The 15,970-nt window shown below is 36.4% G+C and overlaps 2 protein-coding genes across 3 annotated transcripts; both read left to right on the top strand.

The window, feature by feature from the left end:
• Window positions 1-828: 828 nt before the first annotated feature.
• On the top strand, window positions 829-2,734 carry LOC133690802 (agamous-like MADS-box protein AP3). 2 transcript variants are annotated; one of them, XM_062111066.1, is made up of 7 exons: window positions 829-1,304; window positions 1,391-1,457; window positions 1,554-1,615; window positions 1,723-1,822; window positions 2,099-2,140; window positions 2,244-2,288; window positions 2,382-2,734. In XM_062111066.1, the coding sequence occupies exons 1-7, from the start codon at window positions 1,117-1,119 to the stop codon at window positions 2,451-2,453; spliced, it is 576 nt and encodes a 191-aa protein (XP_061967050.1). In that variant the 5' UTR covers window positions 829-1,116; the 3' UTR covers window positions 2,454-2,734. The 2 variants fall into 2 exon arrangements, with proteins under 2 accessions (XP_061967050.1, XP_061967049.1); XM_062111065.1 differs by having other exon boundaries at window positions 2,244-2,734.
• Window positions 2,735-4,868: 2,134 nt separating this feature from the next.
• LOC133690718 (uncharacterized) lies at window positions 4,869-12,258 on the top strand. Its single transcript, XM_062110984.1, has 7 exons — window positions 4,869-5,429; window positions 6,803-8,824; window positions 8,926-8,980; window positions 9,448-9,596; window positions 10,045-10,131; window positions 10,801-10,929; window positions 11,774-12,258. The coding sequence occupies exons 1-7, from the start codon at window positions 5,361-5,363 to the stop codon at window positions 11,858-11,860; spliced, it is 2,598 nt and encodes an 865-aa protein (XP_061966968.1). The 5' UTR covers window positions 4,869-5,360; the 3' UTR covers window positions 11,861-12,258.
• Window positions 12,259-15,970: the final 3,712 nt, after the last annotated feature.

The following is a 15,970-nucleotide window of genomic DNA, read 5'->3' as shown; positions in this document are numbered from 1 at the left end:
TCGATTTACCTGGGTGAATTGTTGCCGTGTCTGGGTTGGGCAAACCCGGAATCCTAAGAGGAAATTGAGCGAGTAACAAGAGAAAATTTATATTGTTTAGGGACAATTTACTCTGCACATGAAACATGAAAGTAAACAATAAAAAAAATTAATTTTTTTTATTTATAATTGTATTTTATAGTGTTTAATATTATTCAATGTTATTATATAAATTAGAAAGAGATCATATGATGGTGTAATATTTGCAAAAATTAATCGAAATTTCAATTTTATTTATGATGATATTTTACCAGATTTTGTTGCACGCTTAAAAAATCATAAAAATTGTAGTCTTTGTTAGATAAATTTCGTATGTGATGAAATTATAAATAGTTTCATGGAACAATAAAATATATTTTATATAAAATATTATTTATTTCATGATGTAATAACAATAGTTAAATTTACAATATTTAAATTAAAAACCATCAATATATATATATATATATATATATATATATTAGTGATTTTTATAACCTTAATTTAAAAAACATTTTTAATCAAAGATATTTAATTATTTTTTATTCAACATCAATTTTAACCACAGTTTTAACCAAACATATATAAATATCAAATCAATCTCAACTAAAAATACATTTTATAAAATAATTTTTTCAAATTACAATCACAAAAACTACCACAATATCCAACACATTCTAAATATATAAAATTATTCTCCCCTGATTACTGGAGATTTATTTCAGCATCAAATCATAAAAATCAACTTTAAACAGGAGTGGAGGCAGTATTTTGTCTTCGGCCAATTACTCTGTCTGAGCGAGGAAAGCAATGGTCCCCTATCATACATTTGGAAATATCATCAGCATGCTTTATCAATCCCAGCAAAACCTTTCACCATTTTGGCAATTCTCTTCGTTTTAACCTACATGGATGGATTTATAACAAACCTTCTCCTCTCCCTTCACCTCTCTTCCATCTCTAATATTCTTCTCTTTATATCATTAAGAAAAGAAAGATTCAGAATTAAATTCAAAGGAGCTAGCTAGCTACCAGTTTGAAGGAATAGCGGAGCTTAAAGAGAGAAGGGGCTCATCAAGTAGAGAAAGCAATAGTAATATGGCAAGAGGGAAGATCCAGATCAAGAAGATTGAGAACTCGACTAACAGGCAAGTTACTTACTCCAAAAGACGAAATGGTCTCTTCAAGAAAGCTCATGAGCTCACTGTTCTTTGTGATGCCGAGGTCTCTCTTGTCATGGTTTCTTGCACTGACAAGGTCCACGACTACACTAGCCCCTCCACTACGTATGTCCCATATCTCTCCCTCGTTTTCTTTTCCTGTCAAACCCTTCTTCCTTTTCATATATTTTGATTTTATTTTTCATGGCCAGAACGAAGCGGATATTTGATCAGTATCAGCAGACTAAGGGAATAGATCTTTGGAGCTCCCACTATAAGGTGTTTAATTATATCTAATTTCTATTATCTTTTTTGTGCGTGCTAAGTCAAGAGCCTCCGTGTTTCTCTGTAATGGTATAAAGCTTGTGTGCTCAGATAATGAAAGAGAACTTGGAAAAACTGAAAGAGGTGAACATGAAAATCAGGAGGGAGATGAGGTGATAAAATGCCTGACATTTGTTGTCCATATGCTCGTTATTCATAGGTGGTATCTGTTCCGTTTTTTGCTAATTTTTTTTTATGTTGTCGTGATTGTACTTTACAGGCAGAGGATGGGTCAGTGTTTGAATGATTTGAGCTTTCAGGATCTGCAGAGTCTTGAGAGCGATATGGAAAGTGCTTGGAGGGTTATTCATGACCGTGCGGTAAGATATTCGGCCCAGCTCACAGCATTCTTAGGGTTCTAAACTAGGAAAATTTGCTGGACAGCTCAAACTGTCACAAGAATGGATATAAACAACAATTCTGGTCTATTGACATGTATTTCAACTTCTACGTTTTGCTCTTGAACTATGAATACTTCAGCTATAAATGTTTCAGCAAGAATTTGTCTGGACAGTTCTTTTGTTGCTTTATAATTTGGAGTATATCAACTGAAAACTTAAACTCAACCACTATAATATACTGTCTTCTGGTGACAGGATCGTGTGCTTACTAATCAGATTGAAACTTCCAAGAAAAAGGTATTCCTGTTTGATCATTTAGTTCTGTCCATCTTCTTTGATGTCCTTTTGTCTTGGATATTTGAGTCATTGGAATCTATTTCTTCTTATTGTTCCGTTAAAGGCGAGGAATGTGGAGCAAATCAACAGAAAACTTCAAGTGGAACTAGTAAGTATGGAGCTCCAACGAGCTAGACAGGTAGTAGAGATTATATTATTAACGGAAAATCTTGAAGCAAATGTTTCACTTTTTGTTATGAAGGAAGCAATGGATCAAGATCCATACGGCTTGGTTGTCAATGGAGGGGACTACAATTCTGTTATGGGATTTTGACATGAAGGTCCTTGCATATTTGCTATGCGATTGCAACCCAACCAGCCTAATCTTCCCAGGGAAGCAGGCCATCTCTCACAACTTACCCCTTGCTTGAGTAGTGTCAGCTGAATTGAGGTTGCTCTACATCCAAGTTGCTCAAAATTATCCATGTATTGACTGTTACCAATCACAAATACTTGAATGGCTTTGCTTTTATGTATCTGTAGAATGAACTTGTATTATCCCGGACTGCTTCCATCTTGACAACTGATATGCTGCGGACGCCTTCTCTTCACTAATTATTAGTCTAATGATTCCTGATTTTCAGTTTTTCACAGAAAATTTTCAAGTTCCTACGCGTTGCTAGATGATATATGTTGTTCATCAGCTGGAATATTCGTGCACTACATGTATCTGGCCTGATCAATTTAGTAAGTTAGGGGCATCCCACTCAGCTGCTGAAATTGCATCATGTATTCTGCATTCTTCATTTCCTTTGTTGATTTAACCTAAAAGAAAATTGCTTGATGATATATGATGTTCATCAGCTGAAATATCCGTGCACTGCATGTAATGAACCATTACAAAATTAAGAGTAAACATGTAAATAAAAACAAATATATGGACTAAATTATTTAAAAAAAAAACTACAGGAACTAGAATAAGGTCTTATCAAGTCGTCCATTACATTTCTAAAATTCTTGCAACCAAATGATGCACGAAACATAACAAGCTGATTTTACTCAGTCTTGCGAACTAAAGGTGCTTTTATCTTCCTATTTTACTACCAATGAGGATTTTGTTAAATCTCTTATTGTTCTAAGCAATTCAGCTGCTCAGTTTGCTCTTGCATTGATGAATTCTTGGGCATCAATAATTAAAAATGAATTCTTGGGCATTAATAATTAAAAAAAAAGATATCCATCATCTTTTCGTGTTTAAAAATATGGTTATGGTTAATTTTTAAAGTGTTTTATATTTGAAAAAATATCTCAATAATTTTTTTTATTTTTTAAAAATTATTTTTAAAATCAGTAAAAATTAAAAATATCAGTAAAGATATTTTTAAAAATATCTTCCTATTTTACTACCAATGAGGATTTTGTTAAATCTCTTATTGTTCTAAGCAATTCAGCTGCTCAGTTTGCTCTTGCATTGATGAATTCTTGGGCATCAATAATTAAAAATGAATTCTTGGGCATTAATAATTAAAAAAAAAGATATCCATCATCTTTTCGTGTTTAAAAATATGGTTATGGTTAATTTTTAAAGTGTTTTATATTTAAAAAAATATCTCAATAATTTTTTTTATTTTTTAAAAATTATTTTTAAAATCAGTACATCAAAATAATTTAAAAAACATTAAAAATATATTAATTTAAAATAAAAAAAAACCAAATTTTTTCAAAATTTTTTTAAAAAACATTGCCAAACTTGAACAGGCACGCAATGTTTCTGTTTTCTTCATCAGCACATGACATCCAGGAAATTATTTAGACCATCCTTGGAAATTGGAATTGACACCCTCACTATAATAATTGTCAGCATTTACTAGTTTCTGCAAGAACCAACCAGTTATCCGACCATTACCTAATCATCGTCAAATAATTAATAAGGAAAATGATCGGAAGATTTCAGCACAAGTAGTAACACATGCTGACAATTTCCTCGACGTTCGTTGTTCTTTTACTTGCGACACTTGCACCTCCTTTCCAATTAAGGCCAGCCTTACCCATCATTCCAGAACAATAAGAATAAATCCCTCAATGCCATCCTAGGCAACATCTCGACCAGATTCTCTGTCTAATGCCGAGGAAAAAAAAGTTTATTCCTTCGATGCCATCCAAGACTTAAAGAGACTTGTTTCAATCCAAGTAGACAATTAGCCCCAAGAGGAAAAGAAAACAACTTGATCTTAGCATTAATGCACCGTCCATTTTAGATTTTACTGAGGGCTAAGTAGATTCAAGATTTTAAATTTTATCTCTAATGATTATTGGAAATAATTGATTTTATCAAATATTGTTTTAAATTCACTCGAAATCAAACAATAATGATGTTTTATGCAAGGATTTTCAAGTGATTTTTAATGTAGAGGTTCAATTGATTTTCAGCCAGAAAGATAAAATCGAGATAGATTCTATTCTATTTTCAACAGGATAATATTTTTGGACAGAGAGAGATTTTTTGTAAAAAAGTTAGACAGTCACACCTCCTCTCTTTTTTTCGAGAATAATATTATATTTTCCATTAAATATTCCTTAATTATCTCGGAATACAAGAGAAATTCAATTTCCTTCTAATCACGAAATAAAAAAACAAGAAAAAATAAATCAAAAGCCGTTATTTTCCCAGCCTAGCAGCGAAGTCTTTCTGCCCCACACCCCGTAATTCGCTTAGACACAACTACCCCCATATAGTGCGAAACAACGAAAAGGCAATTCAATTTCGGCTCTGAAAAGGAAGCTTAAAAACCCGACTCGCCGCCTCCCCAACCAATTAACTTTATCTAATTTTCCATCTCGAGACGGACAACAGCCGTTCGCGGCGACAGGTCACCATCACCGATATAGTAAGCGGTGGAGAGAACCAAAGCGGTGGCGCTTCTCAATTCTCTTCAAGGGTAGTTTCGTCAAATTCACGTAATTCTCAAGAGTTCCTCTTTTTAGTCAAAAGGTCAAACCCCCAGGAACACTCTTTCTGCCCGCGACAGACATTAGCAAAGTTTCCCAGTTCCCCGTCACCTGAGAAAGCAGTAGTTGGCACACGTGCCCTTCCCCGACGTTACTTCCATAGCTTTTTTCATGAAATCTCCGGTCACCTGAGAGAGCCGACGCACCAGCAAGAACCAGACTCCCTTCACTGCCCACGTTTCTATAAAAGAAAAGCCTCCAGCTGCTTCTCTTGCATGTTTATTTTTTAGGCATGGGAGCTCTCGGCCCTGTCTCTCCTTGGATTCCAGAAGATGACGTTTTGTTAAAAAACTCTATTGAGGTAAAAATCTTTGTTTAATCATCATTATTATTCCACCAATTCTTTGTCAATTAAAAAAAAAGTGAATAAAACCCATCTTTTTATACTAATTATTTTTATTTTTTAGTGTTATTCTGTAATGGTGGATTTTTCTTGTTTTCAAGCATGAATTTCTTGAAACAAAGATTATTCTGTTTCTATCTTTTCTTGTAGCATGGATTTTGAGGACATAATTATTGCTGTATTTGATGTTTTAATTAGGGCAGGATTTTCAACATGTTAAATGGCCAATATCGAAGAAAATCTGAATTCGAACTTTGAAATAAATAGTGTTCTTAACATGTGAAAAAGAATGGTTAATTTTTTTATGCTATGATAGTGTTGTTTTGTGAGTTTCGATTTTGTTAATGGTAAATGATGAGGGGCCGGTTCTGTTTTTCGGATATACTGGTTTTGGTGATTGCGAGATTTTACGTGGCTTCGGTAATGATATGATAGCTGTTATCAGAGGCATTGAGATATTGAATATGTAAGGTATAAGCCAGGAGGGATATTTGTAATGCTTCATTTTCGCTAGGAATTTAAAATAGGAAATTTCTTCATGAGCCAGTGCAAAAGGGGGGGGATTTAGTGGTGCTGGTGGTTGCACTGCGGACAGGAGAAAACATTGGTGGTGAGATGTATCAGCAACACCAATTATTTTTCTAATTCGCAGGTATGACCTTGCATAAGTATTTCAAGAAGAGAAATTCCGGGTGTCTGTGAAAGAGAGGTCTTGCATTCTTTTATTCTGACTGTTGTCTATATGCTTTTACTAGTGCATGGCAGTAAGCGGAAGAGAGATGACAGCCATGGACATGGCAAGGTGTAATACATGAGGAAAACATTGAATACTAAGTTGAAACCATAAAAATTTAAGTAGTGGTTGTTGGCTAGGATGTCTGTGTCAACCGGTGCATTTGTGAGTGAAGTTTTGCTCCCATTGCATCCATAGGAATTTTACCGTTAACTCTTTTTGCTTGCAGTTTTGACGATATAGTTATTGACAGTGAAAATTTTATTTCTTCATCTGTTAGAACCATTTTTCTTATTGCTCTCTTAAGCTTTTTGAATATATGTGTGTTTATAGACTGTTTAAAAGTAGCAGTACATGGGTTTTAGTAGTTGTACCTCTTTTTTATGCTTCTTAAGACTGAAGCATATAAAAAAACCTTGTCAATTGGTGCTTGGTGCAGCTTCTTATCTTATCTTTTTTTGTTGTTGTTGTGGGGTTGGATCATTGGTTTGCTACCATTGTCTAATTAAATATCAATTGTTAAAGCTTGCTGACTTTTGTTCAGTGTGATTGTTTTGGGAATCCCTATTTATTTTTGTTTCTTTTTTATGTTTTGCAGGCTGGTGCTTCCTTGGAATCACTGGCAAAAGGAGCAGTACAATTTTCTCAAAAATTCACTGTTCGAGAAATACGAGATCGCTGGTATTCTCTCCTTTATGATCCGGTTGTTTCTTCAGAGGCTGCTTTTCACATGACTGAGTTTGAGTGTTCTGCATCGACTTTTCCATCAAAATTCAGTAGAGCTGGAAATTCAAAAGAAAATAAATGTTTTTCAGGGAAGAGGAAAACTGAAAGTGTCCGCCATTGTTACTATGCTCTGCGTAAAAGAATTTGCAGCAAACCATTTAATTCCATGGAGTTGAGTTTTCTTGATTCCCCCAATAATAACAATTATGTTGGCAATGAATATGAGCAATTATCCACACAATGCATGCTTGGAGATCCAGTTACAACTCACTTCGCACTTCAGGAATCAAATTTGGACATGATGCATCATGTGTTTCCTCCAATTGTGAGTAGTGGTACTGCCCATGCCTTTGATACCGAATTCCATAATACAATTCAAGAAGATTATTCAATGGAGCAAGACAATATACACATTCCTCATATACTTGGAGAGGATCCATCTAACACTGAAAACAGAACCGTGGTCGAGGAACTCAGTCAACAACTGCCAGTTGATGATGACTTGTTACATGGGTGCTCTAACTTTGATGGAAATGATGTCCTTAGTTCACCAGTTCCAGAGTGTAGTTTGTCATTTCACAATTTGGAGTTCTCTTCTCCACTTCCTGAGATGCCTATTTGGAGAATGGATGAAGGGATTTCAGTGCCAGATATTCCAAACAATCTTGGATTACATGACAAAGATATGCACCATGGTGATGCTTTTTCACTCCTTGATGATGGTGATATTAAGAATTCATGTTCGACAAGTTTCGATGATCTCCAAAAAGACTCAGAGTTAAAAATGGAAATACTGAGTGATGTGCCACAAAATTCATCTCATAGCACAGAAGATTTTCTGGCTGAACTTACCAATTATTTGTCTAATGACGAGGAAGGGGCAAGTGTGGATATGGATGGAAAAGATTTCAGCACCAATTCTTACATTGCTTGTCTCAATACAATTTTGTTGGATTCACCAAATAATTCTAACGAAAATTACAGGCCCAATGTAACTGAACCAGAAGCATCAATATCAGCAGACTGTTTTACAAATCACTCAGGTCCTTGTCCTGGAAATTTATGGGAGAATAGGGGGTCTCACTGTAGTGTGGATGCAGGTTGTAATTCTGAGTTCCAGTTTGTTTCATCAACATCACTTCTAGATCCGCATCCTGAGGTGAAAGATGGGATTATTTGCTGTGTGCTAAACACTGAGGACACAGAGATCCCATTCAATGATGATATAGACCTCCCCACTGACTGGCGCCCAAGATCAGTTACCTCCTTGGTGCAAAGGAATTTCCAACATGCTGGCAAACCAAATTCTTTATCTGCTAAGGAATTACCGAGTAATAAAAAAGGTAGTGTAGTTCCAGTAGTCGCTCACAGGGATCTAGAAAATCCTGGACAATTGCTTGCATCTTCTCAGATGGTAAGATTACAGGCGATGCCAAAACCTGGTCCAGTCCATCCTGTAGGTGATCATAGTTTGAAACTTGAGTTGCTCAGCAGTGACCCCACTCGTAGGAGTGCAGGTTTTGCTTTTGGTGGCTCAACTCAATTTAACTCAGCAGACACTAAGATGGAAACTCTTGTTCCTACTAAACTGAAGGAAGAAACTACAGAAACCCCAATGGCCAAGCATATGAGTAATGAATCAGCTGATTCTTTATTAGAGAAGCCGTCTTTGGTTTCTGATTTCTTTACATATCCCCAGACAAATGTGTCTGCTATTAAACAGGTAGAAGATGCACCAGACAGAGTTCAAAATCATCAAGTATCACATATGAAAGTGGGCTCTTCAGATTTTGCTTCTTCACAACTAGTAGCAAACCATTCAATATCAGATCCAGCTGAGCCATCTATCCAGAGTGATGATGATGTACCATATTTTTCAGACATTGAAGCAATGGTAACTGTATACTGCATTCAAACAGATGGTGATTATCCTGTTTCTTTTGACAATTTCTCCTTTTTTCTGAACATATACTTTGTAATTCCACTTGTTATCAGATACTTGATATGGACTTAGATCCAGAAGACCAGGATTTATATTGCAGCGAGGAAGGTAAAATACATTCTGCTTCGTAACTAGCAATTGCTTTTCTCACATTTAACAAGCTTTGCGATGATTGATTCTTGCCCCACCCCCCACCCCCGTGTTTCCTTGAAAATAAAATGCATACAGTAACTTAGACAGTGTTTATTAGGGAATCACATCAGTATGATACAATGAGTGAAACTAAGACAATCCCAATGTTGTTGTAATAACTTTGAAAATACAAGCATGTGCCTGCTTGTATTGGTAGTTATTTGATTCTATCTCAAGGTTTGTAATTGAAATCACTGAAAGATATTGTATACACAATTATCTGTGTTTGTGTGTGGGTTTGAGCACGCATGTTTAAGGGTACATGTTTTTGTGCTTGTATTCATATTATTAACCGAGTTTGTTGACATACCTTTAGAAAATGATGTGCTGTATACATGCATTGTAGCTAAGCATGGCATCTAAGTTCCAATTTTTCTCTGCAGTCTCAAGATATCGACATGAGGACACGAAGAGGGCAATCATGAGACTGGAACAGGGTGCTCATTCTTATATGCAAAGAGCTATTGCACGTCATGGAGCATTTGCAGTTATACATGGCCGCCATTCAAAACATTATATTAAGAAATCTGAGGTATGTTAAAGATTCCTTAATTGCTTAATTTGTTGGGGTACTGGCTTTAAAGAATCCTATTTTAATCCCTTGTGTCCATGTTTGTTTTTCAAATAGTTGCCTCATCTACGAAACCACAATTGGAGCTATAAATTTATATAAAGATACAATGCTCATCCAAATTGTGTATCTGAATCACTAATAGTAAATTATCTAGATAGTTTGGTAATTTCATGTGATAAATATTCATGGTATATTAGTTAGGAGTAGGAAATTTTGTTTCCTTTTCATTCATTTTAAATCTAAAGACTATTCAACCTCAATAAGATGCTGTTTTGCTATGGAGCTTAATTTCTGAAGCTAACTGTAATGTGTGACAGCCCATAAATCTTAAATCCATGATAAAATCTATGCCTTGGGTTGGTTTGTAGGATTACAATGCATGTGATTTTTCTTTGTGACCATGCAGGTATTACTTGGTAGAGCAACAGAAGATGCTATCGTCGACATTGACTTGGGAAGGGAAGGCCGTCGTAATATAATATCTCGACGGCAGGTGAGATTTGCCCAAGTTTATTAATGTATTTTAACTGTACTGTTAGTGGCTTATTCTCATTTTCTTTTTTTGGCCTAAAATTTGTAGAATTCAGCACTCAATCCCTTTTCCTTTCACTCCTTTATTTTCATATTTTTTTACTGTTTTTTTGTCACTTCAAGGATTCTTTTCTTTTCTTTCAAACACTGTCATCATTTACTAAATTAATTAACTGATAAATTAAGAGAAGATTTGCTTGTTAAAAGTCATGAAAAGTGAGAATTGTTTATTATATATGGGTTAAATTAGGTTGAGATTGAAGATGGTATTTATGCATATCTCTTTATAAAATTTGTAACCATAGCAATGAAAAATGACATGAAATCAAACTTGTAATTGCCTTGCATGCCATTTGAGAATACATGTGGGAGTTCTGGATCTTGAATTGCTGTGATCCATTTCTCGCTTCAAAAGCTCAAAAGATTTCAAGTGAAGTTTACTTAAGTTGTAATGGCTGGTAAGACTAAAATAATCCTTTTGAATCTAGCCTCTTTTGGCTCCATCAGACATACTATGCCTCCTCTTCCTGTTAAATTTCACATCTCTTATTTTTATCTTTCTCTTGTAGTCCACTAAGGCCTACTTTTTTCTTTAAATTGAGGTGCATGTAACTTTTCCTTGTTTGTTTAGGCTACTATAAATTTGGACAAAAGTGGATCTTTTTATCTGAAAAACCTTGGCAAGTGCTCCCTCTCGGTGAATGACAAGGAAATAGCCCCTGGACAGAGTCTAAGCCTTACTTCTGGTTGTTTGTTTGAGGTTTGTTGCAATAGGTCTTTATTTCAGCATTCATGGTTAACAAGATGCTCTTTATGTCTAGAATTTTCTTTCAAGTGTTCTATGCAATTTTATCACATATTGAATCTTATGTTGGCTTTTCCTGTGCCTGCTTTTACCTATCAGTGTTTATGCAAGTAATTTTTAGCAATAACAAAAACAAGCCTTTATCATGACTTGAAATTTGTGTGGATAGAACGAAACAAATGCCATTTTCACTAAGGGTCTTTACAATGAACAAGATAATACTCTTCATTCTGTGGTACTGCCATCTTTAGGGAGAGTATTTATCGTCTTGAACTATATGCCATAAATCTTAATGAAGTTTGTTTCTTGTACACAATTCATTCATATGTTGATGGCTGTTAGGTAAGAGGTAATGTCGAGAGTCCCGCTGTTTATGCAGACGCACTTGTAAACTTTATCTCTTTCTTTTTCCCAGCTGCCCATAGATATTTGCTATTTGATTTTCCACGCTGTGTAAAGCCCAAATGGTTTCTCAATGACTGCAAATTTGGACTCTAGTTTTTTGATGTGCCAACTGCTCTAAGATCACTTTGTTCGTGGCACACATAATTACCACTATTATACAGAATCTGTAAATTCCTAGGGAAGCCTTATACTGTTTTCTGCTAACATTAACGAAGGCAATTTATTTTGTTGCAATTGCTTATTATAACTAGCATCCACATGTTTCAGCTGCTACAATACAAATGTGTCTTAATCCACGAATGACTTTATATTCCTCATGTTTTATTCCTCGAAGTTTTATGTTTGCACAGTACACCTAATCTCAAGTAATTCGTGGGTGTCTCTGATTTTGCAGATTAGGGGAATGCCTTTCATATTTGAGATAAACCAAACTTGTGTGAAGCATTATCTAGCTAGAAAAGCCCGGGAGAACCAAACCTAGGAGCACCTGGTTTGAATCACACCAGAAATTCAGTGTGTCATCAGAAGGTGCTATTTTTTTTTACCATGTGCTTTCTGGGTTCTTTCGATAAGCTATGTTCAATCTGTTGTATGTAGATCAGCTGCCTTTGAAAGAGGAGTAATGTTCTCATGTTAGAAAGGATTTTTCCGCATGATGTCTTAATCATTAGAAATTTATATAGGGATTATTACCTAAAAAAATTTATATGGGGAGCATGTTTTCACTTGCATGCAACAAGAAAAATCGCGAATCTAGGTTACTGAGCAATTACTTCTCTGTTGGGAATAAATAATGTTCTCTTGAGATATCGGGGATGTTTGGGAATAAATAATGTTCTCTGTTGGGAATAAAATCGCTAATCTAGGTTACTGAGCAAAGGAACTGCACGAGTTTTAGTTCTAGCTTTCCCCTTTCTTTCCCCTTCCATCAAATTACTCTGCGCAGACTCTTCCTGGCAGTATGATCAGAGTCGCATTAGGATAACAAGGCTGTCGAGATAGACCTGGAGTGTGCTTATGATTGCTTGGGCTCAAGCAAACATCCGAACTATGACTTTCCACTTCTGGTGGTTGATTGGACGACCTCCGCCACATCATTCCATCTGTTGCTGGAATGGGGGATGATTCCTGTTAGCTTTGAACCTGCCAGTGAAGCTTGTTAATTATTTTGTGAAGGATGAGACTCGAAATAACTTGAATCTCTTATCAAAGTCATTTATTAAATCTCAATGGGACTTTCATCTCTCATCGAAATCTAAACTCTGCTCTGTCTTCTTATCTGATCGATTTTGTTTTGTAAGGCAATAGTTCCCTAATCCAGAGCCGAAAGATCATTAGTGAGGTTGCTCTCCTTGATGATTTGGTGCCCTAGTATGCATTTCACATCTGATTGAAGCATCCATTGTTCAGTAAAATTGTCTTCATTTGGAAGTACTTACAGAATCTGAGCAGGCGCATGCAAAATCACCATAACCGGCTAATCAATTTCTGTATCTATTGGATTTTCTTTTTATTTTGCTTGAACCCTAAGTCAGAAGATCTCACATGGGATTCTGCCACATTCCTTATGGTCAAATCCAACGGTTTGAATGAGACTGGTGTCCGCTGTCATAAGTCAACTCTCTAGCATCTACAAATTAGTCCAGAAACCCAAATCGTACGGAACAATCGAACTATCTTACTCTCTTGTCCATAGCTGTTGCTTCGGTGCACAACCTTCTAAAACCAAGTCCAATATCCACTCTCCCATTTTCCTGTCTACCTTTATCTAGTTTCTCTGGAAAATGTCAAGAAGCAAACGCAGCCTCACTTTCTCTCTACAGTAACTCCTTTTTAGGATCACATTGTCTTTACTGTTGCTTAAAGTATATTCCAGAAGCCACCCTGGAGACATACGAGTGCTCAATGATCTAAAACATGCTCCCCAAGTCCGTAGCTCCTGGATCTTGCTAGAACTCGTGGGACTTCTCAGTGGATCCCTGTGACCATATCTTCAGCGACAAATTCACCTGTGGGTTCAGGTGTGACTGGGTTGCTTCTGGTTTATTCTGAGTCGCTGAGATTACTGTTGACCTGGTGGGTTACTCTGGTTTATCTCTTCAATCACCTAGAACCTGCGTTACCTACAAACTCTTGACGTTTCAGATAACTCCTTCAATGGCTCAATCCCATACTCGCTTTCCAACCTCACCCTGCCCCGTCGTCTCAGTGTCTTAAAGAACTTGCTTTCTGGACAGTTCCGTATCTCACCTTGAAGAGCTATATCTTGACGGCATCTCCATGGAAACAAGCTTCAACTCTCTTGTAAGATTAAAAAGACTTGCAATCCAAGAAAAAAAAACCTCTGGTGAGTTTCCGGATTCGGGTGTTCTCAAAGACCAGATAACTACCCAAGTTCCTTCAACATTGCCAAGGTCACTTCTTGAACTTTCTATGCGAAACTACTTCCATGGAAACCTGCCAGATAATGTGGGAGATTTGGAGTTTTACAGGTTTTGGTTCCAGGCAAGCTAGTAGCTCTAGATTAACTTTAACGATCTTAGAGGTTTGTTGCCTTGATTTTTGGGTTCCATGCCGAGGTTGTCAGTTTTGTCTCCACAGAATAAAAGGTTTACAGTAATGATACCAACTCGGTAATACTTTTTCGTTGGAGAGGCTATTATTTAGATGGGAACTACTTGTGTGGTCCGATTCCGGGTCCTATCATGGATTTAAAACCGGGTTCTGCTAATGTGGGTTGGGTGGATAATTGTTTATATAGTTGTCCTGGTACGTTCTTCATTTGTCAAGGTGGAAATCAGAAGTCCTGAATGGACGGACTGTAAGAAGAGATTCTCGCCTGCTGTTCCTAAGACTAGAACACCAAACTAACCAGATTTGTATGATATTTACCCTTTTCCTTCGAAGTTTGCCTCTATTTTTTGTTTTTTGAAAAAACTAAAACAAAGGTTTGAAAGCAAAGATTTTGCGTGAAAAAGGGCAAGTTAGATGTTCTCTATCTAATCCAACCTTGGTGCAAACTCAATACAATATTATGGTCAGTAAGTCAGTGCCCGTGTTGCAGTTTTCACCATTGTTAGTTTCAACATATTAAACCCAACTGTATCTGTTGTCAATGCTCGGACAATCCGAGGCCTAGGGCTTGATCCGGATTGGGTTTTTAATTGAATTGAGCAAGATATTAGCCCTATTAAATTTGGTTGCTTCAATTATATTATTAGTGATCTGGACGACTCATTAAACCTTATTTTAATGCCCCCGGGGCTGGATTAGGTTTTGGGCCGGTTTCATAACCAAACATGACATGGAACGGGCCCAAATATACTTTTAAATTATCCATTTTTATTAGCCCATTTACAAACTACCGCCTCCCGAAGCCCATAATGTAAAACGCCTTAAATTTAAGCGCCTCCGCCCATCAAATTGGAGAGCTAAAGTAAGGAACGAACCGAGGCTAGCTTTCCTAAAAACAGAGGTACTTATATTTTCAAATACGGAATTGCGCTTTCCTCACTTGCTTACACCTTAGCCCTTAGACCTACCGTGGAAATATCTAAAGCCCTCACTAGCCCTCTTGGCTCACAAGGAGAAGGAATAGCACTGGCTGGCTAGTAGGAGTCCTGGAAATGTCACCGGAAATGGCTGAACCAGAGCTCGCACGCTCGTATAGAGGCCCTCGGTTGGATCGACGACATAGAAGGGCGCGCCTCACCTGTCCCTCACAGCTCTACTACTCTCTCTCCTTCGGCAAAATCTTTGCAAATGCTTATATTTTTAATCTATAGGTACGCTTTCGAATTTGGCGTATTGGATTACTGAAGTCCCCTTTCAATTTTTCGAGGAAGTGTCGTAATTGCTATGCTGAATTTATCACAAATACACACAGACCCTCAAAACTTGATACACCGTGGAGTTTGGTGCTGAACGTTGTTACGAGAAATTTAAGAGGAGAGAGCTTCATTCGAAGAGTTTGTCACGAGGACGACGACGAAAAGAGATATTTGAAGAGGAGAAAGATTGTGCTTGATATTAGAACTCCATTGGCGAAGGTTTACGTTGTTAAAAAGCCGGTTGTAGCTTCTTGGGTTGGTGATGACTCAAGCAGTAGTGGACTGTATTATTTGCTGGGCCAAAACCATGGGAGTGATGACAGGGACGCTCGGTGCATGATTAGAATTTCAGCAAGTATAATTTCATTGTGCCCCCATCACTTTACTGGTTGTGCTAATATATGATTTTTCAATTTTGATTGAATTATTACAATATTTTATTTTATTTTTTTGCCATGTGTGTAGCACATGATAATGGGCAGATAATTTTCACGACTGTTGTGGAAGTTTCTTGGGTTGGTTGATTTTTTTTTTATTTTTTTGCTTGGAGTTATGTCGGTTTCAAGCACTGTTTGACAACAAGGTGAACAGCAAAGCATCATTTTCTTGTGTTTTGGCTAGCGAAACACAAGTCGTGATGTTTTTGTTTTTAGGGGTGGAAATCTTGTTTTAAAAATTTAATTTTTATATCTTTTTATATTATTCATATTAAATAAAATTTAAAAAATATTATTTTAATATATTCTCAAATAAAAACCCCA

The sequence above is a fragment of the Populus nigra genome, chromosome 4 (assembly GCF_951802175.1).
Source record: "Populus nigra chromosome 4, ddPopNigr1.1, whole genome shotgun sequence".
Taxonomy (NCBI): Eukaryota; Viridiplantae; Streptophyta; class Magnoliopsida; order Malpighiales; family Salicaceae; genus Populus; species Populus nigra.
The sequence above is the reverse complement of the archived record's forward strand: the minus strand, read 5'-3'. Positions and strand labels throughout refer to the sequence as shown.